Source organism: Penicillium chermesinum (assembly GCF_028974085.1).
Source record: "Penicillium chermesinum strain IBT 19713 chromosome Unknown utg000009l:1.0-952002.0:1.0-954369.0, whole genome shotgun sequence".
NCBI lineage: Eukaryota > Fungi > Ascomycota > Eurotiomycetes > Eurotiales > Aspergillaceae > Penicillium > Penicillium chermesinum.
In genome coordinates, this window is record NW_026695319.1 from 652,036 (window position 1) to 673,637 (window position 21,602).

The 21,602-nt window shown below is 50.5% G+C and overlaps 11 protein-coding genes across 11 annotated transcripts; 4 read left to right on the plus strand and 7 right to left on the minus strand.

Moving 5' to 3' along the window:
* Positions 1–3,325: 3,325 nt before the first annotated feature.
* N7468_010681 (uncharacterized protein) lies at positions 3,326–3,862 on the minus strand (the record flags this gene model as incomplete). Its single annotated transcript, XM_058479976.1, has 1 exon — positions 3,326–3,862. One exon carries the CDS (start codon positions 3,860–3,862, stop codon positions 3,326–3,328), a length of 537 nt encoding a protein of 178 aa, XP_058325499.1.
* Positions 3,863–5,213: 1,351 nt separating this feature from the next.
* Positions 5,214–5,781, plus strand: N7468_010682 (uncharacterized protein; the record flags this gene model as incomplete). The annotated part of the gene is made up of 2 exons (XM_058479977.1): positions 5,214–5,553; positions 5,603–5,781. The coding sequence occupies 2 exons, from the start codon at positions 5,214–5,216 to the stop codon at positions 5,779–5,781; spliced, it is 519 nt and encodes a 172-aa protein (XP_058325500.1).
* A 317-nt stretch (positions 5,782–6,098) lies between these two features.
* N7468_010683 (uncharacterized protein) lies at positions 6,099–6,746 on the minus strand (the record flags this gene model as incomplete). Its single annotated transcript, XM_058479978.1, has 1 exon — positions 6,099–6,746. The coding sequence occupies one exon, from the start codon at positions 6,744–6,746 to the stop codon at positions 6,099–6,101; it is 648 nt and encodes a 215-aa protein (XP_058325501.1).
* Positions 6,747–7,572: 826 nt separating this feature from the next.
* Positions 7,573–10,712, minus strand: N7468_010684 (putative beta-galactosidase; the record flags this gene model as incomplete). The annotated part of the gene is made up of 2 exons (XM_058479979.1): positions 7,573–9,068; positions 9,125–10,712. The coding sequence occupies 2 exons, from the start codon at positions 10,710–10,712 to the stop codon at positions 7,573–7,575; spliced, it is 3,084 nt and encodes a 1,027-aa protein (XP_058325502.1).
* A 138-nt stretch (positions 10,713–10,850) lies between these two features.
* Positions 10,851–11,141, plus strand: N7468_010685 (uncharacterized protein; the record flags this gene model as incomplete). The annotated part of the gene is made up of 1 exon (XM_058479980.1): positions 10,851–11,141. The coding sequence occupies one exon, from the start codon at positions 10,851–10,853 to the stop codon at positions 11,139–11,141; it is 291 nt and encodes a 96-aa protein (XP_058325503.1).
* Positions 11,142–11,677: 536 nt separating this feature from the next.
* Positions 11,678–12,811, minus strand: N7468_010686 (fungal transcriptional regulatory protein; the record flags this gene model as incomplete). Its single annotated transcript, XM_058479981.1, has 1 exon — positions 11,678–12,811. One exon carries the CDS (start codon positions 12,809–12,811, stop codon positions 11,678–11,680), a length of 1,134 nt encoding a protein of 377 aa, XP_058325504.1.
* An 81-nt stretch (positions 12,812–12,892) lies between these two features.
* On the minus strand, positions 12,893–13,285 carry N7468_010687 (fungal transcriptional regulatory protein; the record flags this gene model as incomplete). The annotated part of the gene is made up of 1 exon (XM_058479982.1): positions 12,893–13,285. The coding sequence occupies one exon, from the start codon at positions 13,283–13,285 to the stop codon at positions 12,893–12,895; it is 393 nt and encodes a 130-aa protein (XP_058325505.1).
* A 793-nt stretch (positions 13,286–14,078) lies between these two features.
* Positions 14,079–15,865, plus strand: N7468_010688 (glucokinase; the record flags this gene model as incomplete). The annotated part of the gene is given in 3 exon segments (XM_058479983.1): positions 14,079–14,226; positions 14,296–14,697; positions 14,709–15,865. The coding sequence occupies 3 exon segments, from the start codon at positions 14,079–14,081 to the stop codon at positions 15,863–15,865; spliced, it is 1,707 nt and encodes a 568-aa protein (XP_058325506.1).
* Positions 15,866–16,398: 533 nt separating this feature from the next.
* Positions 16,399–18,328, minus strand: N7468_010689 (uncharacterized protein; the record flags this gene model as incomplete). Its single annotated transcript, XM_058479984.1, has 6 exons — positions 16,399–17,166; positions 17,216–17,464; positions 17,519–17,767; positions 17,821–17,935; positions 17,998–18,184; positions 18,235–18,328. 6 exons carry the CDS (start codon positions 18,326–18,328, stop codon positions 16,399–16,401), a joined length of 1,662 nt encoding a protein of 553 aa, XP_058325507.1.
* A 751-nt stretch (positions 18,329–19,079) lies between these two features.
* N7468_010690 (sugar transporter) lies at positions 19,080–20,733 on the plus strand (the record flags this gene model as incomplete). Its single annotated transcript, XM_058479985.1, has 2 exons — positions 19,080–19,315; positions 19,368–20,733. The coding sequence occupies 2 exons, from the start codon at positions 19,080–19,082 to the stop codon at positions 20,731–20,733; spliced, it is 1,602 nt and encodes a 533-aa protein (XP_058325508.1).
* Positions 20,734–21,200: 467 nt separating this feature from the next.
* N7468_010691 (uncharacterized protein) lies at positions 21,201–21,559 on the minus strand (the record flags this gene model as incomplete). The annotated part of the gene is made up of 2 exons (XM_058479986.1): positions 21,201–21,403; positions 21,466–21,559. The coding sequence occupies 2 exons, from the start codon at positions 21,557–21,559 to the stop codon at positions 21,201–21,203; spliced, it is 297 nt and encodes a 98-aa protein (XP_058325509.1).
* Between the last annotated feature and the right edge of the window lie 43 nt (positions 21,560–21,602).

Here is a 21,602-nt window from a genome sequence, read left to right on the forward strand (position 1 = left end):
CTCCAGCTTGCCTTCCCCACGTAGACAGCGAACGTCAGGCATGGCTGGACCATATTGAAGGGCTTGGAAGGCGATGACGGGGCTTGGGCCTCGGGCTGAGGGAATCCGGAAGGAAAGGCTTCTTGGCTTCTTCGCGAATCAGATCCATGATGGAGACTCGTGCCCGTATCGTGTCTTCTGGGACTTGGAAAATATAACCTCCTGTACCCGAGAGCAGTCTTCAAGCTAGCCCTCTTCAGTGTCCATTGAAAAGTTGTGCCGAAGCGAAAAGTGTGCTTAAATTCAGTTGGAGCACGACCTTCCAAGTGTCCTTGGGGTCCAAGAGCCCCATGAGCGTGGGAAGAGGGATTTCAACAAGATTGAATTAAAAGGCAAAAAGGAGAAAATGACCTATGGTCACTAGATTTTAATTACAACTCTTATCTGCTAGCCTTCGCTGGTGGTGCTTCCAGTTTGATTTCAGCTGCTTGAGGCTCATTTGAAAGGTGTTCCATGTGGGGCCAGGAATTAGCCGCAGGCACCACCACTGGCTTGCGAGTTGCGGGCAAGGCATGATCTGCGCTAGGTGAAAGCCCGAGTTGCAGAGAGTAAATGAATATCCTCCAATGTGGAAGCACGCCATGATATCCCACCGCCGCTTTGCAACCTGGACATATACCGTTTTCTACCCCCAAGGGCAAGACTCTACACACTATCTCGATGCTTCCAAAGAGAGCAGGCGATCTGTAGGAAGAAACTTCAAAAAGAAGAAGAAAACTTCACATACGACAGTCAGGATTCCCATGTGGTCACCCACCATAGTACTAACTGACCGGCGTGTGGCTTAAGTACGGCTGAGCGGACGGGAAGCCCTGTTCTCCACACCCTATGGTCGTATGTACTGGAGCATCTGCTTGATTACCCTATACAGTAGCTAACCATTCTGCTACCCAGTGCTCTCTAACCAGGAGTGAGGAGGACAAGTCTGTAAAAAAGGCGATAAACATCTTCTGCGTCTGCGAAGATGTATTTCAAGTAGGAGGTCCTCACAAGATAAACGACATTTCCGATCATGTAAGTGCTTCTCTCGAAACCTTGGAAGTGTTGCAAGGTTGATTTGTATTCGCCGTCCTTGTTGGTCGACGATGAACAACAGGAGGTCACTGCCGTAACACTGGAAGCATCGTCGAGTTCTTTTGGTTAAGGGAGGGAAAATATACGTAAACTATCTAGGCATACTGAAACATGGGATAAGATTAATGCAGAGGGCTTCCCACTGCGGCCAGATCATCAGCCTCACCTGTCATACCCTACTCCTTCTCAATAACCGGACTGTGCAGACGTATCGGAAATCTATGGACTTCTTCATGACTGGCCTTCAACTTCGCTTCGATGGCGAAACGCCGTCGAATCCCATTGTTCCTTGACATCATTATCTGCTTCATGTTTATATTTATTTATTTTTTCCTTATTTATTTTCTTTTCTTTTTAATGTTCCCTCTTTGACCTCTCACCTCATGATTTGCTTTCGATCCAGACCATCTCCGTGGCGTCTCACCACCTCATTGTCCTCAGCATCACAACTCAGCGACCTCTCTATTTATAGTACCTCGACTTCCAGCGTCGTTGCCGTTCCACTCCGCCATCGACAGGCAGGAGTGTCATTGACACTTGGTATTGTTCTTTCTCTTCTTCTTCCCTCTCTAGCTTTGGTATTTCCGCTACCTGCGCTGCTGGCGCTCCTCTCTGGTATTGATTGGCTCCCATTTGAAACGCCCACGTAATTGACTCTTATCACAGGTTCAATTTTGCCATCTGAACAGCTCATTGAGTGCAACTCAAACGCTCTCAGACCCACTGGAGTGATGAGGTTTGAAGGGCTCCGCAAGCGAAACTTGGGAATACTCCGCACGGCCTCGCTCCACTCCACCAAATATGTCAGCGAGCTTGGACCCTTCACTTGGTGCATTCATACATGGACCTACGGGAAATTTTGTCTCTGCTCCTCCTATGGGTTGAATTGTTCCATTAGGCTGGCCTCGCGCTGAGAACAACCTGGAAGACCAAATTAACTCAATTGCCGAGGCACCGCGAATCCAATCCTGGTACAAGGTTTCTCCCCGCTGGGATTAATGCCGTCGAGCTTGCTCCAATGCAAAATTGGCTCCAGAACCATGCTTATCACACATACGAAGGAGCCTACAGGGCTTACGCGGATTCGATCAAACTGAGCCTGGAGCGTCGAGTGGGCCTGTCCATGAAATTCCCTCTTACATCACTTTGCGATCGGGGAAAGGCGTGACCGAGGCTCAGATGTGTTATCGCTGATTTCAAGAGGGGCTGGAATATTCCCTGGCTCTCTTGGATTCGATGTCAGAATTCCCAGGTGCGTAACATCAGGGTTGTCGAAAAATGAGACAATTATCTCCCAAAGATTGTTGGAACGCGACTTGAAGTGATGAGTACAGATTTGGAACCTGTCGGAAACCTCACCTTGGAAGCTAACTGACGTGATACCCCTGGACTCACTGCTCTACGACTGGCCTTACGACTGGCCTACCGACTTTAACCACACCGATTTCAACCCAACAAGGGCGCAAAGTCCACGGACGCTACACATCCATTCCATTTGGGAAGCCTACCTCATGCTCGTTCTTCTAGCTTGAATACTGATCTTTGATTACGGTCGACTCGCCGGGGCAAGGGCTACGGGTTACGAACAGTGAAAGTTCCAAGAAAAGGGCCCCCTGTCACGGGCCAGGGCCCGGTGTTGATCACGTAGGACACGTGACCTTGGCGTACTAATAGCGGAGGACCGGCGTATTAAACTCCTTTCCTTAAGTTTATTGAACACAGTTCGTGGCCTAGTATAGATTGAATCAAGTCTTACTTTAGCCCTTCACACCCCTGCAACTTTATCAATTGATTGGATAAGAATAGCTGCGCCCCGATATGATGCGGCGCGGAGCAGGGGGAGAGAGAGAGGGTAAAAAATAAAAATAAAAATAAAAATACAAACAACAAAAAAACAACCTTTGGGACGCCTGGGAAGGAAGCTCTCCTTCCCGGCCACACCACCAATCCGCACCGCACCAGGCCCTAAAACCACCCCATTGCCAGTTGGGCCACACCCTTTGCCACTCTTCCTACCCATGAGGTTTGCACTGTGCCACCCTCGGAGATGGGCGACACAGGCTCCGACGCGGCACGGTTGATGAGACGGCTCCCTTTCGGGATCGTCACCACGCGGATTGGGTAGGATCCCTTCACGCCGGACGTTGCAGGCACTGTATGTGTGCGTACTACGGGCCGAAGGGACGAGGGACCCCCAGCAGGCCTCATAGCGTCAGCCTGTGGGGGGATTCGAGGCCGACGGGGCGCTCGAAGCAAAGCCGCCGGGACGTGTCGAATGGGCGACGTCCACAAGCGGAATCGACGTCGTAGCGTCAGTCGATGGGTTGGAACCCCACTGGAAGGGGTTCCAATACTTGGAGGGCCACATATCGGAAGCCATTCTCCAAGCTGCGGCCCAACTACCCTCATCCTTGGAGTCCCTGGACTTCATAGCGTCGGTCACAGGGGCGGGGATCGTATCGTCACCCCTAACAGACGTCGAGTCTGCAAGGGCTCCGGACATCATAGCGTCAGTCCCAGAGCCCGAAGGCGTCGCAGCGGCGGCCTGTGCAGTCTCTCTGTCAACCTGAGAATGGGGGCTCATAGCGTCACCCCCAACAGACGTCGGTTCTGCACGAGCTCCGGACATCGTAGCGTCAGTCCTAGAGCGAGGCGTCGCAGCGGCGGCCTCAGCAGTCCCGTCGTCAATCTCATACTCCGACGATAAGGGTTGTTCCTCCAGATTGCTACTCTGGAGGAACACTGTCATCTCCACGGGGGATCTTCGGCGGAGGGGGTTTCCTAACACAAGCTGATCAGTAACCTTAAGTCTTGTAAAGACTAGTAAAGTGGGTTCTTACGCGGGCCGGTGCTCTGGTCCAACCAAATCAAGCGAGCGAGTGTGGCTACATTACCACCAGCATCTCGGATGGTGAGTAGGCGGCTTGCTCTGTGCGTTAGCGTTGTTTCGTGAACACTAGCAGACACTTGCTAGAGCAATCTTACCGGCGCCGCCAGCACTCTATCCACACTGTCACCAACAAGACCAACCCAGACACAACACCGAAAGTAATGGACACTATCGTGCCCGCGTTCATTTTGGTTGGGGGGGGACGGGCAAAGCGTGTTCTGGGACTTAGTGAGAAATTGAGGGAAAAGAAGGACTTCGCGGGAGGGGGGGAAGGCTGTCTTTATGTCCTTTTTAAGTCCAATTACGGCAACTACGACACTCTAGATCACGCACGCAAGAGCGAAACTATATGGAAATGGAAGGCGCCATTGGGGGCTATCCGAGTCTTTGAAACAAGTTTAATCATGCCTTGAATTCAGATCCTTCCTAATCCATTTCAGTAACATCTGTGTTTGGGTTTACTTTGAATTCAGTTCCTTCCTAATCCATTTCAGTAACATCTGTGTTTGGGTTTACTTTGAATTCAGTTCCTTCCTAATCCATTTCAGTAAACTCTGTGCTTGGGTTTACTTTGAATTCAGTTCCTTCCTAATCCAATCCTGTAAGCTTTGTGTTTGATCTATACATTATGCGAACACTCCAAATCGGTAGTTCTGATGCTGAAGAGCCATGCAGTTCCGTTAGACGGAATAACTGAAATTTTGGATTTTGAGGTATGCTTCTCCTTTCCTTTCGTCTTTGCTAAATACGTTTACTCTCAAACTTGGCGAGAATTCTGCAAATCTGCTTGGTAAAAGGAAACTCGACTTGATCTCGCTTTGGGCTCATCTCGGTACTCCGCGAATCGAAAAACAAGTCCCGTACCAATGCGTTTTCCTGATCTTCAGCTCAGTAATGGCGGCCGTCGGTCCTTAGGTGGTTTCGGCCTCTAACCATTGGACACGAACTATTTTGGAGAGAAGCATTTGCTCGGATGAAAGTTCATGTCCTGAATGAACTCGGAGCATTGGGATTTACCTCGTTTGGTACCGACGGTTGACCGATTGGCCATATTGGAAGCGGCGAGGTGACGTAGCCTAAGACGTCGAAGATCCCCTTGTAGTCTTTAACAATCTTTTTATTTCCAAGCCTCCATCAGCCAACACAACATAAGAAGAAAGCCCTCCGATAGTATCTGTTTTGAATCATTTTCATCGGGGCGTGGTTGAAAATGGCAAGGTGGCTCATCCCGCTCTATGAGCGCATCGATGTCATGTTGATGTTGTGTCGCAATTTCGACCTTCTGCAAAGGTTCAGATTATCTGTCGCCCTCGAATATCTGGGATCTGATGACAGGCTCGAAAGCCAAAAGAAATTTGATGATATTTGCGATGAGACCATCTGCGTTGAATACAAGCATCGATGCTTCCTCCAAGCCGATGAATTCGTCTGTGAACAGCTGAAACTGGTGAAGGCAGGGCCACCGGATGGCTGTATGTTTGAGAGAAAAGATATCAAAAACCTTGATATACTTCATCTTATGTTGCGACAGTTACACGAGGTGACCACACGTGAGCTATTCTTACAAAAAGCCAAGCTGCCACCTGGGCCTATTGCAAGAGCATATCATTGGATGCGACAAAATCCAAAATGGTATCTTCATCCAGATCTTGTGTATCACTGTGCTGGAAGAGGCGGCTGCTGTGGAAGAGGGTGTGGATGCTGTGCTTCGGGCACGACTGGGCATTGCACTCCGTTTTGCGCATGTTGCTCAAAGATTCGATGCCGAAGCCCCCTAAAAAAACTGGTACAAGATCACGTTGCCGCAGAGAGGGAAGGCATCTTTAAAGAAGCCGACGCGGACGTACGGGCATTTACAGAATCTCCAAGCTACGCCCGTCGATATCGAAGAGCTTACATCTTCGGAGTTAGATCAAGCGGCTTCAGCATATAATCATGAACCTCGGCTTAGGATTGGACGAATTGATGAAGAGTACTGCAGGAACGATGTTTTTTTATTGCTTTTCGCTTATTTTATTGCTGTCCTTGACTGTTCGCAACAAATGATGTGAACAGTGTGCACCCTCACTTGTCTCGGCTTTCAGGGACGTTTGAGTTATTTTTTCTTCCGTGACTTCGAAGGCTTATTGACAGGAGGCGGTGATGGCGCAGGTGGTAGTAGTAATTGCGGTGCTTCCGGTGTTGACGGCGTCTCTGGTTCCTCGGCCAGTGGTTCTTCTGGCTCCTCCTTTCGAAATTTCTTTATAACAATCACGGGGCCCGCTTGCTTGTCTGAAACAGGAAGCTCAATGATATACTCAGGAGGTGGAAGTGGCCGTGGACTGTGTCCCCGAGTAGATGATCTTCTCTTCCGACGCCTCATAGGGGCTGTAGGCTCAGGCTCTGCCTCTGACCCAGTCTCTGCTCCAGCTCCAGGTTCAGGCTCAGGCTCAGGTTCAGGTTTGTCCTTAGCGGCAGGCTCTGCTTCAGAATTGGGGTCCATGCCAGACTCAGAACCTGGACCCAAGTCATATGAGAACTCGGAGATCGATGTAGAGCGGTAGTAGTATTCTGGCTCGGCGTCTGACAGGTCATCGTCCGAATCATACCACCCTAGCAATAGGTTCTCCGATGGCCGTTTCGGTCGACGAAAGCCGAGTTGTGAGGCGATTCTGTCTTGCGCCCTCCATCGTAGGTACTCGTGGCGCATAAAAACGGGAGGGCGGAAGGTTGGCGGTAGGGAGATTCGGCTGCGGCTGCTCATGCTGGCAAGGGGATTTGTATAATCAATTACTAGGAATTCTTTTAGCCGAATAGCTGGGAGGAATCTCATTCGCATGGCTTTTATATTATAGTATCAGACTTGATTACGTACTTGTGGCAGCGGGCATGCCCAGCTGGTGAGGCTAGGCCTGTCTGGTCATTCCAGCTGCTGGGCAGGACGTGCATAACGATATCGTCATGTCATATGAGCTAATAGTGCTAATCTCAACCTTGGAATAAGTTTTGGGCAGTGAATCTTGTTTCGGAAATTGACTTGAAAGGAAGGGCGAGTCGATGTCTGTTGGGTGCAAGGGCCCACTATTGGGCTAAATCCGTATACCCGACCAGTACCCATCGCTTTAGCATCAACTTTGAGGGCTAAACAACAAGGATTTCCCCGGCTTTTTGCCACCGGTGATGAAAAGATGCCTGCATGTCTGTTCTGGGCTACCTCGACTTACCCAATCATTGGGACCCGCAGGACAAGTGACCCGTGGCACCAGTGAGACCAGATCAGTGCGTTCCAATCGTTGAATAGGTATTCTTGGGATGTATGAGATGACGATTCATAGAGAACCTTCGATTCGAATATGAAATTCGATCAATTCTATACTATCTTTATTTGTGAATAAAACGCATCCCTACTGGTATTACCTCGCTGTTAACAGAATTCGGTGTGCTGACGGAGGCCAGAAGATTTTCGCCCAAGGAAAACCACCTACAATCGGCCCTGTAACCCATCACATCTCCCACTAAACTATAATGAAAGCAAGAAAATAGAACTGGAAATTAGAAAGGTTCTCGCGTTTAAGTCCAAGTCTGGAACACTAAGCTGATAGGGTGAATGCAACAGTAAATTCAAACGGCCCAGCCTCCAATCTATGCCCTGCAAAGGGGCCCGGTCCACAACTTGCCGTGCCGATACCATGATGAGCAAAGTCGATAGTCAGCTCGGTTTCCCCCTGTAACCCGGATAATTCGAAAGGATGTTTCGCACGATCTAGTTCAGCCATCGAATATTTCCGGAGCGAAAAACTGAAAGGAGCGTCCATTAGGATCCCAATTTGCGGGGGTCTGATTTCTGCACTGGGTGAAGGCTCGGCGGTAGACGATGCATGCACCCGCACCCAGCGTGTATCAACACGGTTACCATTCTCCTGAGGCCATTCGTAGGGAGTCTGCAAGCCATCATCGACGCTCGAGGTATACACCCCAAACCGCGCAGCGGACTTTTTATCTCGGTAAGACTCGCCAGGCCCTCGGCCAAACCATGTCGCGGCATTGTAGTGATGGGGCAAGCGGAGCGTGAAGCCGAGCCTGGGAATGTACTTTGGGTAGGTCCCAATGAAACCTCCTTTCACGTGTATTTCCAAAGAAGACTCGGTAAGTGTGTACCGAAGGGCTGCTTCGACTGCCCACTCAAGCACTGTTGGAGCGACCCGGACTTGGGTCTCGATAATCACATTGCCGGCTTCATTGAGGTGCCACGCTGCGGATTGAACCAGCATGCGTGTACTCCCAACACGGAACCGATCCCACTCGACGCATGGTCCCTCAGGCCCGAGATCGTTCTGCGTCAGGGCGCGGTAAATCCCGAGCTGTGGTCCACTGTGGAATACGCTTCCGCCGTTGGTAGACCATGCTAAATTGCCCCGGACTAGATCATATGTGTATTGCGTTTCCATGTCCTTTGACGCTATATACAAGCGACCGAGCTTTTGGCTAATTGACAGTGGCTGAAGCGACAGAGGCTTCCCAATAGTAATCGGCCCTGCTTCGTCAAACAAGGGAATCTGGGCCCATGCGATTTCATGTCCTTTCGATGCCCAAGCAGTGGTTTCTTTGAGATGGAAGCCAATATGCAGCCATTTGGGCTCTGATCCAAACGCTACTCCTCGTGGGAGATCGCACTTGCGAGACGCTCCGGCAGGTATTCGAGGTAGATCCCATGCTTGGGGATTTGTGTTCCCTGTCTGTTTGACAAGATGCCACGACACGGACAGGTGTTCAAGGGTAAGAAAATCATAATGATTTGTTATTTCGAGCTGTTGACCGTCGCGGGAGACTGTGATAGGCTCAATAGCCTTTTTGTATTCTAGGAGGCCTGGTGTAGGAGTGTGATCCGAGAATACCATTCCGTCAAGAATAAAGTCAGCATCATTCGGTTGATCGCCGTAATCACCACCGTAGGCATAGAAGGAAACGTCGCTGTCTCTCTTCAGTAGCCCATGATTACACCATTCCCAGATGAAGCCGCCTTGGAGCAGCTTCTCCGTTCGGTATGTCTTGATATACTCCTGCAAGCCGCCGGGACCATTGCCCACTAAGGAAACTTTGTGAGCATATATCCCTGATGGGGTATTTGTGTCTGTGGCTCACTAGCATGACCATATTCGCATTGAATCAATGGCTTGTCCGTCTTCTCACCAATATGTTTCTTCAAGGCATCGATACTCCAGTACATGGTGGAGTACAAATCTGCGGTGACCGCGTCCCTATCACCTTCATAGTGAACAAGGCGGGTCGGATCGACTTCTTTGATCCATTTGTACATGGCGGCATGGTTTCGCCCGTAGAAAGCTTCGTTTCCCAACGACCAGAAGATGATGCACGCATAGTTCTTGAACCGCTGCACAAGCTCAATGGCCCGATCCATATAAGCGTCCTTCCACTCAGGATTGTCTGAAGTCCATTTCTTGGCCATTTTGTATGACATTTCCTGGATCTCGTACTCACTCATGAGATGTTGGTTGTCGATATTTGATCGCTCAACCGGATCAAAGCCGTGTGTCTCGAGATCTGCCTCCGCTATCACATATAGGCCAAGCTCATCACAAACCTCATATAGCCTTGGGTCATTAGGCTGGTGAGCACAGCGCAAGGCGTTGATATTATGTTGCTTCATGAGAATGAGGTCCGCTCGCATGTTCTCATACGGCACAGCGCGGCCGTAGAGATGATGGTGCTCATGACGGTTCATTCCATATAGAATGACTGGCTTGCCGTTGACCAGAAAATTGCTGTCCTTTTGCTCAATCCGTCTGAATCCAATACGCTGGGGGATAACGCGATCTTGGAAACTTATCAGCAAGGTGTACAGGTCAGGGGTCTCCGCCGACCAGAGCTTGAGATCGTTTCCCGAAATTGCAATCCTGCTCCTCTTCGTCGATGGAAACGTTGATTCAGCCAGGAGTCCGCCCCCTGGCCGATACAACTTAGCTTGAATCAGACCTGGAGCCCCTTGAGTTTTGACTCGGACAAGTAATTCGGCAGAGGTAAGGTCTTCGCTCAACATAGCAATCGCATCAAAGTCGACCACTGCAGCTAATGGAAATGCCAACAACCCGACGTCTCGGAATATGCCACTCAGAAGCCACTGATCTTGCCTCTCAATATAAGAGCCATCGCAGAATTCGTAAACACGAACTGCAATTGTATTGGGAGTACCAGGCTCGTTCAGCTGCGTCGTAATGTCAAACTCGCTTGGATTCCGGGAGCCTTGAGAGTACCCGACCGGCTTCTCGTTGATCCAAAGATGGAATGCACTATCGACCCCTTCAAAACGAAGGCGGATCTGCTGGCCGGACCAAGATGGTGGGGTAACAAATTGCCTCCAATACGAGCCAGTCTCGTTGAGCAACGGGACTTGGGGCGGGTTCACATGGAAGGGGTAATTCACATTCGTATACGTAGGATGCGAGTAGCCCTGGAGCTGCCACATTCCTGGCACTTTGATCTCCTCCCAGCTCCGTGGATCGACTGACGACCATTCTGGTGCCTCTAGTGGGGACTCATCGTGGCTAAACTTCCATACCCCGTTCAGCGACCTGTATTCGCTTTGGCTGCGATCCAGCGTGAGAGCCTTCGCTTCATCGGTATAGCTGTAGAAGTGCGCTCGCGGTGGAAGTGTGCCTTTGTGAATGACTTTGAGGTTGTTCCAATCTGGTACCGTTTCAGGAAAAGACATGATCAGAGGATATCGCTACTACCGCCAACTCAGTAAAGTTTTACGGAAAGCTGAGGACATGCAGATTGGTTGTGCCCTGGAAACCATGGGATCAACGTTTGCTGTCGAAACAGATCCCAAGCGAGGTTGCGATCGGCGATGCAAAAAGCCAGCCTGGCGGTTTCCCCGCATGGACTCAAGGACTGCTGCTCCAACAATGTGGACGTGGAGATGTTGGCCGATAAGCCCTGTGGGGCCTTCGTGCTTCAGGAATCCGTCGAGTTGATCTTCTCCGGGGAAGTCGGCGAAACTACCGGACTCGTACAGATTTCTATGATACGCCAATCCGGGAAACCAACCGGGCGTACCCGCTCGATGGTGGATTCCTGTTCGCCGGAGTTTCACTTTGGATCAGGATATTCCCTGGATACTTGGGCCACAGGTCAATGATAAAAGGAGAATTGACTTCGCGATCGAGAACCGCGCAGATCGTGCCAGCATGAGTTCTCAAGCAGATTGAGTGACCTGTGAATATACAGTCGCGCACGACAATTGGAGACATAGCAAAAAGAAACGGAAACTGATACAGAATCCAAGTGACCCAACGTCGAAACCAACACCGCCCTCATTCTCTAATGGTGGTGGAAAGGGCGCCCTTGTGACGAAAGGGACTTAATCCATAAAAATGGTACGTTAAAGATGGAGAGACTGCATTGAGAAAGACGATCATACACTCTTTGCGCTAAAACGGCGCACTGTGCGCTAATAAATGACCGCGAAAAGAGAATCTACAACAGAAACCACTCTTCCTCCACACAATCGGTGATTAAATCTGCCAAGGATACATCATCTGGCCCAAGCTCTGCTGATCGAAGATGAACATAGAAAACTCTTCATCTGGATTGAAAAGCGGCATCTGGGCGTTTTTCTCCAGCTGACGCTCCATTTCGTGCTGGCTCGGGGTGTTCACTTGCTCCATGGCTTGTTCAAGGCACAAAGCCAGTTTTCCTCGAAGACTTGGGCTTGGTTCGCAAGTCGAACGAAGAGATTCTAGGTGGAATGCGACGTTCGTGAAGTCTGTAAATGCTTAGTCCTCTCGGCCTACACGGGTATGTTCCGGCGAAGGGGCGAATTCCAAACCTACCATCGGGCTCTCCAACGCCACCCTCCAAGCCTTGTAAGACAATCATCGCCGCCCATGTAATGATCACGAGGTCCCAGTTTGACCAGATTGTTTTGTCATTTAGATGGAGCTTGATAGTTGCCCGTGCAGAAAGAAGCAATTCAAATTGCTCATGTGGCGGGACATTGTTCGCGTAGAGGTCACATCCACGGGCCGGATGATAAATCGACAAAACCACTAGGCGATGGAGTACATACTGTCGAAAAACAATCGTTCGATCTATTTGGCCATCGTCGGCAGCTTTGGTGAACTCAATGAGCCACAGGTCAAGTTGTCTCGCCCAGTCGCGTATCACCGCAGCGTCCACTGCCGTAAAGGAAGACACAGTAGCGTGGGTAGCGGTTTGGGGTACCATTGGGCCTTCTGTTGTAAAGCATGACCAAATGGTGGGTAAATTCCGACCCGTGAAATGCGCTAATCCAGTATGCATCATGCGGGAAAGGCGATAGAGCTGATCACGGTGAGAGGTCCGGAGAGATGCAATTGGGGGCTCGATGGGAATCACTGGAGAGGATAAATGCAGCGAAGCATGCTCGAGGTCAACTATTTGCACGCCGTTGAAGAGCTTCCTCCAGTCATGGGCCCTTTCATCGCTATGGGGAGGGCAGTGCTCTAGTATCAAGCGATAGGCAATCGATATCCAGATGCCCGTCTCGCGTATACTCCCCTCGGCCAAAAGCCCACCCAGGATCAGTCCTAGGATGGTCTGGAATGCCCATTCCTCCACATCAGCAGGGTTTTGCGGTGCCGTCCCTATGTCGCTATTGGGGATTGTGAGCTGGGAGATCGCACCACACAGAACATCGAAGTACTGCGGCGCCATCTCGGCCACCTCTGCGGACCCGCGGACGCTGGAGCAATAAAGCATCGCCGCTAGCAATATAGGATAGGGAGATGAATATCGTTGCTTGTCAGGAAGGAAGTGGAGTCCTGGCATTTTCTGGTGGAACCTTCTCATTCATATTAGATCTGATGCGCAGGCTATTGGTATTCCCTTGTCCAATCTGTCGGATTGCACTCACGTCTGAAACAGATGTTTTATCATGTTGCGATGCCACAATGACCCTCTAGAGCGAGTGGGTGCACTGGCTTCTAGTTGTGCCGTCGCGCGCCACAGAGGCTCAAGCGTCTGGTCATCTTCCAATTCCTCAGGTCGCGCAGAACTGCTCTCGAAATCTTCCGCGGTTGTGCCGGCGGCTTGCTCATTCTCGATCCCGATGTACTCTTCGATGGTCTTTACGCGGCGGAGAATGTCGAACATTGTGTTCGGGCTAAGACTCGGCGCTTTAAGTGACTCGAGTTCACTGGAAGTCCAGCCTCTGGCAGCGTTTGCCCTGGGCACGAATACACAAGGAAGCCCGGCTCTCTTGCAGCGACGGCAAATCTTCCCGTTTTCAATGCGACATCTCATCTTTACTCTACGACAATTGACTACGCAATGCATGAGCATGTCACATTCTCCGGAAGGTCAAGTAATAATGCACGAACCACTCACCGCATGCTTTGCGAGCTTTCGGCTCTGCGGCGTCTACCATGTCAGATTCGGTCATTGCGTGTCTGCGCTCCATTGGGGATGCACGGAGACGACCATTGCTGGTCCTATCCCTCATCATTTAGCGATGGCGCTGAATAATTCCCAGGCCGGCCAAGAAGCGACATCTCCAAAGAAAACGCTCAGAGAGAACAGGACATCACGCAAAGTTACGGAGGCGCCGAGACCGGGCTCTTGGTCGCGTTTTGCGGGGTCTCGATAAGCAGATACCAGCCATGTGCCAATCAACAGCCTCGCTAAGATCGAATGCAATGCGACCAACTGGATAAATCATGAGATTACAGGGTCGTTCTTTTGGGTCTCAGGAGCTGACGCTAGCTCCATCTCAAGACTAGTTCTCTGCAATCCCTTGGAAGAATCCCGGAGGTTTGCCGGAAAACACCGGTGGCCACTCCTGCTGCGGCAGGATTGCCCGTGCGGGCGAATTGTCCCACATTCATCTATGCCGTTTTGGGGTTTACTCTGCAAGACAAGGTAAGTTGCTAGTCCGATTCTCCGGGCGATCTCCGGCACAGCGCCCATTCCAAATTGAGCTTTGAAAAAGATTCTTGTCAACAAAAAGCTCTCCTATTGAACGCCGTGGAGATGGAGGTATACTTTTCTTTTGGCTGTCTTTTCTCCTCGCTAGAAATGCCGGTTCGGCCCTTCTTCCATGCCCACTGAAGTCCAAGCAGAAAGTATGCCGGGCAGAACACGCGAAGAGGATGCCTTACTCGCTCGGGTCAACAGAGTGATCTGTGATCTCGACCTAACGCCAGATGACATTGGTGAAATAGCACAGGGATTGAAGAAGGAGTTGAGTGCGGATCCCTTCTAGGATTCATGTCCATAGCTGTTCTCCAGTCTACTTTTTGCTAACTTCCCGCAAGATCAAGCATTACATACGGGACAATCGAGCCAGATTCCATCTTTTGTCTCCTGTGTTCCTGCTGGCTCTGAATTAGGGACATATTTAGCTGTCGATCTGGGAGGCACCAACTGCCGTGTCAGTCTGGTTCATCTCAAGGGAGACTCGACATTCAGCATGCGTCAAACCAAATGCACCATTCCAAAGAGCCACATGGTGAATGCCAGCCACGTGCCACTCTTCGATTTCATCGCAGAAAACATCGCCAGGCTCCTGGCGGACGACGAAACACACCGAACCGACTCCACCAGTGCCAGAAATGATGCAAACGCCGCACCGGAGATTTTGAAACTCGGATTTACTTTCAGCTTTACATTTGCGAATCAGACCCTTGGCAGTGGGACCATGCTTCAATGGGATAAGGGTGGGACATAGCCGATGCGGTGGGAAGGGACCCCGTTCAGATGCTTCAGGAGGCGATTGACAGACTGTCCCTGCCCGTCGACGTTGTCGCAATCATAAGCGACAGCGTGGGTAGCCTGATGGCACGGTCATACACTTCGTCAATAGCATCAGATACCCTCCTAGCAGCCATTTTCGGCACCGGCACCAACGCTGCATATTTTGAGCATCGTGCGAATATACACAAGGTGCCGCTCGCGCCAGCTGAGAGGAAGGACGGCGTTATGATCATGAACACCGAGTGGGGAGCTTGGGCCGACTCAGGTCACAATGCTTTGAAATTCCAAACGGCGTATGATCGGACGCTTGATCAACAGTCATCTAACCCTGGCAAGCAACTACTGGAAAAATGCATTTCCGGCCTCTACTTGGGAGAGGTGGTACGCTTGATAATTGTGGAGATCTTGGGCCACGGGCTTTTTACAATGAGGCCCGCCGGCCCTTTCTCGGCTGTTTATAACCCTTACGCCGTCGACACTATCCTCCTTTCGCATCTAGCTTCAGACCAAGAAGAGGGGCTATCCTTGTCCAGAGAGGCCATAGCAGAACACTTCGGCGTGAGCAATGTGTCATATAGCGACGCATGCGCCGTGCGATCAATAGCCGCGGGCGTTGTGAAGCGATCGGCGTTTCTTGCAGGGGCGGCCATGGGCGCTATTATTCTCCAGTCTGGCCGGTTGCCGACATCATACCTAGAGTTTCCATGCAAGGACAGCACAACATTAGGGATGCAGGAGATGCATGAACATGACAGCCAAGGTCTGAAACAATCCGACATGCAAATTAAAAACCAGCGCTTGACCTGTGTCATCGGAGGAATTCTTGGGAATGTTGCACATACAATATGCGCATTGTTTGGCAGACCCTTCCCTTTCCTTTGGACGGGGATGCTCGCGCCAAGACGTCCACCACTACCCGCAAAACTGAAAACACAAAAGTCCATCGATATCGGAATCGAGGGCTCGCTCGCCGAAGCATACCCTGGGTTTGAGGACCATCTGAGAAAAGCTCTTCGGGATGTGCCGGGCATTGGAGTAGACGGGGAAAGTTGTATAAACATCGGGGTCTCTAGAGATGGGCCGATCCTTGGGGCCGCATTGGCAGCACACTCCGCGGCTGTGAGTGAGTAGAAGAATTTAGACTAGCAGGGAGAGAACCGAAGTAGAAAGTTCATCAGAAATCAATTCTTGGAACGCTGCAGGGACAAAAAGAAAGAAATGATAAAAAAGAAAAAAGAAAGTGTTGATCGCCGCAGGGATCGAACCTGCAATCTCTTGAGCCGAAATCAAGCGCCTTGCCATTAGGCCAGACGACCACGGTGGCAAAATGTGGGCCATATTGGCCATATCAGCGGCAAGCAATGTTTACCCCACATATTCACTTAACATGATAAAACAACTTCAACTTCGTAGTAATCGAGGAACCCAACTCTTACATGAAACATTCGCATGGATAATGGGAATCCTCTTAAGGATGAGTTGCCAAAATTGGGTTGGCACTAGGACCAGGAATATGTGATATTGATTCAAAATGAACTTAAATATAGATCCCTCAGGCTGCGGACATACAAAAATATACCTCCGTGCGTTCACATCGAGTTCAAGTTGAAGTTAATGATGCCAATCCTAAAGCCATCCACCAGAAAACACTCCAAACTTCCTAATTAACACGTATATCTGAATGTAAATGTGACCTTGGGTGTGCCAGTAAAGCCCACCGGGACAGTGTAGGATATATTATAAACACGGTCATCCTCCACCGTGGCCCCATAGACCACCGGCTGTTTCACCAGGCCATCGGCCGTCAAGTTGACCTCCAGACAAGGCAAGTTGTCCAAGCCGCTGATAACGTTTTTCTTGGTCAGCGTCCAGCTCGGCGGTACCTCAGCAAGCACAAAAGTGAAGATGTCGGTTCCATCCTGTGTGATATTCGGATACGAAATTTCCAAACTGTTGGGCCCCGCAACGGCATTGATAGTCGACGCGGTCGGATATAAACTGAAATACGTCATGTAAGGGAAAGGCGTATGGTCCTTGTCTCCAGCCCACTGGACAATAGCCGGAACGTACTGCTCGCCGCGGTTGACCGTCTCATTGACCTGCTCCGCGCCAATCATGAGCGGAGCGCTGATCCACGACGTGACGACACGCGCTTCGGCGTCGTGAACGAGGGAATCCGGGACCTTCTTCGTAATGAGGCGCTCACCTTCCCAATACTTGTTCGTCGACAGCCATTCCGCATTCTTGGCAGAGATGTGGTCCGCCACCACATCCACTACAAGGGCGAGTGCAGCTCCCTGGGCGACGTCGTATAAAAGATCCGCTTCCAGCTTATTTGGTTGGGGCCCGTGGCCGTACCCGTATAATCCCCACCAGAAATAGTCTATCACGGCGGAATGAGTGACCATGTCGCGTGTATAAGCACGGTCGTACTAGGCACATTTGTCAGCATTTGTTTCTGCGAGTATTCGGGACCCTTACTGGACCGGCCATGTTTCCAAGATAAGAATTATAATGAGCGGCAATATCTTCCCAGAGATCTGTCAAGATGAGCTTCGCATTGGTGGTCATTTGGGCGGTTGGAGGGCCGTATTTGATCGCTCCTGCGAGAGCCCAGATATCCATTCCGTAGTAGGTGGGTGCATTGTACTCCGAGAGAACGTTAGATCCAGTGGACTTGAAAAGTGCCAGCACCGTGTTAGCCTGCTCATCCGCGTAATTGATCAAAGTCTGGAATTGCGGTCATGAGCACGGGAATTTGTATATAGGAAAGAGAGACCGTACCTCATTGTGGCGGCGCTTCCCGATCCAAGAAACATACCACGCCCGCATAAGAGTAGGATTTGAATAGGCCGGTGTCAAGTTATCGCCTTCGGGAAAGGTGCCATTGCGACGCATGGAGCCAACAGCGGCGATCTCCAAGGTGTCCTCGATACGCGAGACCAAGCTTGTCCCGAGTAAGTCAGAGAACTCTTCGACAACTTGGACAAGCTGGGTTCCAATAAATTCTCTCCAGTTTGGGTCGTACGTGTTCTGCCATGTTCGAGTCAGATAAGCCTACCTAGGGGGTCGTGGACAAGACTCACGTAGATATCCGGGGGATACAAATCTGAATCGGGGGTGGGATAAGGCTCATCGGGAGACAGCTTGAAGGTTCCATACCAAGCGGACTCATAGTCCTCGGTCAACTGGCAAGTGATGCTAATTTTCAATATTCTTGTTTAGTACGAGGAATGCTCTTATGCAAAGACAGGGTGTCCTACAGATTCTCAATGGCTGCTTTTGCGTTGGCAACATCTGCGCCTTCGTTTCGGTAGAGAAGCCCTGCCACATACCAGGCCGTGAACCGAGTTGACCATGGCCCGTTATCAGCGTACCAGATGTATTTGTACGAGTCGTCCCACCGAAGGTCATTCACATGCATGGACCAGTCAAACAAATCTTGGGCATCTGTTGCACATGAGTAACACCATTCGGTCGGGGGGCTTTCTGCTCATTACTTTTGGTCAAGGTAGTGGTCACCTGCGCGGCTGAAGAGAGAGTTGCCAAGAAAGCGCTACCAACAGCAATTCCAGAGCTCCTGGAGAGCCTCATTGTGGCGGGGAGGGCCGCACTCGGTGTATCTGTCGAGGATCTCTCAATGGGAGCTACTTACATCACACTACCCAGGTTAATAGCCGCCAAAGTCCTGTTTCATAGTCCAGGGCAAAACACAGAATCCGGCATATTGATGTGTTTATATTAGCCTAATAGGTAAGATGGAAAGGATTATGGCTATGGTCGGCGGTAGTCCAATTTGATGGCTCTGCCCTCTATTTCTCCTGCTTTCGAAGATCCGAAGATTACCCGATAAGAAAGACCGGCCATTTAAACTCTATTGGCAGACAAGATCAGACAGAAGATATGGACGAAGCGGGGTCGCAAAGAAAACGGCCATTAACCTGGTCCGGCAATGTACGGTCAAAATCGCCGGTGGCTCAAAATCGACTTGCTAAGCGGCTGGTAGCGCCCTGGCTATTCTTGAGGCGTTAGCCCCACATACTAGTCGTCTTATCGTGCCTTTCTTTGGAGAGCAGAACTACCCTTACCGGGCCCCGTCTATTGCCATTTCCCCGCAAGATAAGGAAAAGCCACAGACTGCCCATGGCGACGCTACTACCTCCGGTAGGAAGCCTTGCTGAGATGCTGGTAAGACCCCCTGAGACATAATGCTTACATCTCGCCGTTATCCAAATTCTGCTTGCTGCTCGTTTGCGGAAATGACTGCCGCGAAACTGCAAAGAGACTTGAATCGATTGCAGGCTCTTCTATTACAAGGCCAGATTGCCAGTCCAAAGGTGTCAGCATGGCCACCTCATTACCAAACCCTGAGACCCCTCTGACTGTCACTGCTATGAGTCAGAAGGGAACCGGTTTCTCGTGGCTGTCCAACGCCGGCATCGTGAAACTCAACTTGATGCTGGTTTTATTCCAGATTTCGAGTTATGCGACGGGGTATGATGGCTCAATGATGAATGGCCTTCAGAGTCTGAAAACATGGCAAAGCTCATTTAATAACCCTGGAGCGTCGGAATTGGGCTTGTGAGTAGACTGAGAAGTGAGATCACAAGACGCACGCTTACCATGTTGCCAGACTGAATGCGATCCAGAATGTCGGCCAGCTGGTGACCATGCCTATCTGCGCCTATAGTTGTGATCGCTTTGGCCGTCGGCCTGTGTTATTCCTGGGCGCCTTCATACTCATGATCGGAGTGGCCCTCCAAGCCGCCGCTCAGAATGTTGGCATGTTCATCGCCGCACGAGGGATCATTGGGATGGGCCTCGTTCTCAACATCACAGCAGCGCCATTGCTTCTCCTCGAGCTAGCCTTCCCCAAGCAACAGGGGCCTCAGGTGGCCATCTATAACAGCTTGTGGAACCTTGGCGCCCTGGTCGCAGCTTGGGTCACGTATGGTACCTTCCGAATCAGCGATACGTGGGCATGGCGTATTCCGTCGCTACTCCAAGGACTCTCTAGTGTGGTTCAATTGGGTCTTTGCTTCTTGATAGAGGAATCACCACGCTGGCTCTTGAGTCAAGAGCGCGACGAAGAGGCCAGAAAGCTGCTCTGCAAGTACCATGCCAACGGCAATACCTCAGACCCGCTAGTAAGCCTGGAGATGGAAGAGATCCGTACGGCACTTCAACTGGAGAACGAAGCAAGAAGCAGCACATCCTATTTGAGCTTTTGCCAAAACAAAGCGAATCTCCGACGCTTCTTCATCATCTTGTCCGTTGGCGTCTTCTCACAGTGGAGTGGCAATGGGCTCATCTCCTACTATCTCACGCTGATCCTGGATTCCATCGGGTATACCTCTGAGAGCACACAGACGCTCATAAATGCCCTGCTTACTCTGTGGACAATGCTGTGGAGTCTTGTCTTTGCTGCTGTGATGAATCGCTTCGGACGACGCACGCTGTTTCTCATTTCTACCGCCGGCTCTCTCGCGGTCTACCTTGTGTGGACTATCCTGGAGGCCACTTATGAGAAAAAGACAGCTCTAGATGGAACTGGAGGTGATGGCTACGCCAAGGGTGTCCTAGCCATGATCTTCCTTTTCAACTTCTTCTTCTCGATCGGGTGGACTCCATTGCAGGTAACCTACTGCATCGAAATCCTGCCGTTTAACCTACGTGCTCGCGGGCTCGTACTATACAACTTCTTTGTCGCTGTTGCTGGTATTTTCAATCAATATGTGAATCCAATTGGGGTCACCAACAGCACTTGGAAGTACTACATCACTTACGATGTGTGGCTTCTTTTTGAGCTCGTGGTGGTCTACTTCCTTTTCGTGGAGACGGGTAATCTCAGCTTAGAAGAAACGGCAGTCATTCTCGACGGGAAGGAGTATGAAAATAAGCTGGTTGAGGGAACAGCTGCTGTCATAAGGAAGACTCTCGATGATCCTAGCAAGTATCCAATCACTGCGGAGAGGAAGCTAGCACTGCCCGACTCATAACTGGAGCCATGTTAAGCTATCCTTTCGGACTACCTGGTACGGATCAAAGAACAGGTCGTCTAAAAATCATTGAGATTGATGAACTTTGTATTTCGAATTCTTATAGCTATTGTCACGTCACTTTTCTATGTCTCTCAGGAAATTAGGACAAACAATGCAGAAAAACAACTTGGAAAAAAAAGAAACTTCACATACAACAGTCAGGATTCCCATGTGGTCACCCACCATAGTACTAACTGACCGGCGTGTGGCTTAAGTACGGCTGAGCGGACGGGAAGCCCTGTTCTCCACACCCTATGGTCGTATGTGCTAGTTTAACTCCAGAGCCAGATTGTATCGGAAGTTGGCGTTTGGTATGGTAGCAGGTCGGGCCATTTTGTTGGCCGTAGATGGATGCGCGGGGCATACAGTTGAACGGGGCCCAAAAAAGGTTCAATGGGTTCCAAAAACTAGCGTTATATAACCTTTTATGTCATAACCTGGGCAAATTTAGTGCGCCCGTCGGGAGAGACAATGTTGTTGAGGTGGACCATAGCATTCGAAGGTGCGTCGGCCGTCCCCAGGTCGAGTTGGATGTCCTGCGCCTTGATGTCGTAGTGCCGTTCACCTCGAGCCATGGCGTTGCGGAAAGCCTGCGGCTTCCAGTTCAGGTTGTTGTTGGGGATCGGCCCTACATATGCTTAACGTATACTCGGGATATGTTATACGTTGACTTATATGCGCATATCCCACTGTGGGATCTGGGTTTAACGGCTTGTTGGACTCCCGGCTGCTCAAACTGAGCCCGGGTAGGTCCGAAGCCAGGGTGCAAACTCATCTGGGACATGTTGGAGTAGTGATAACAGTAGATGTAAGTTCTACAAGTCGAA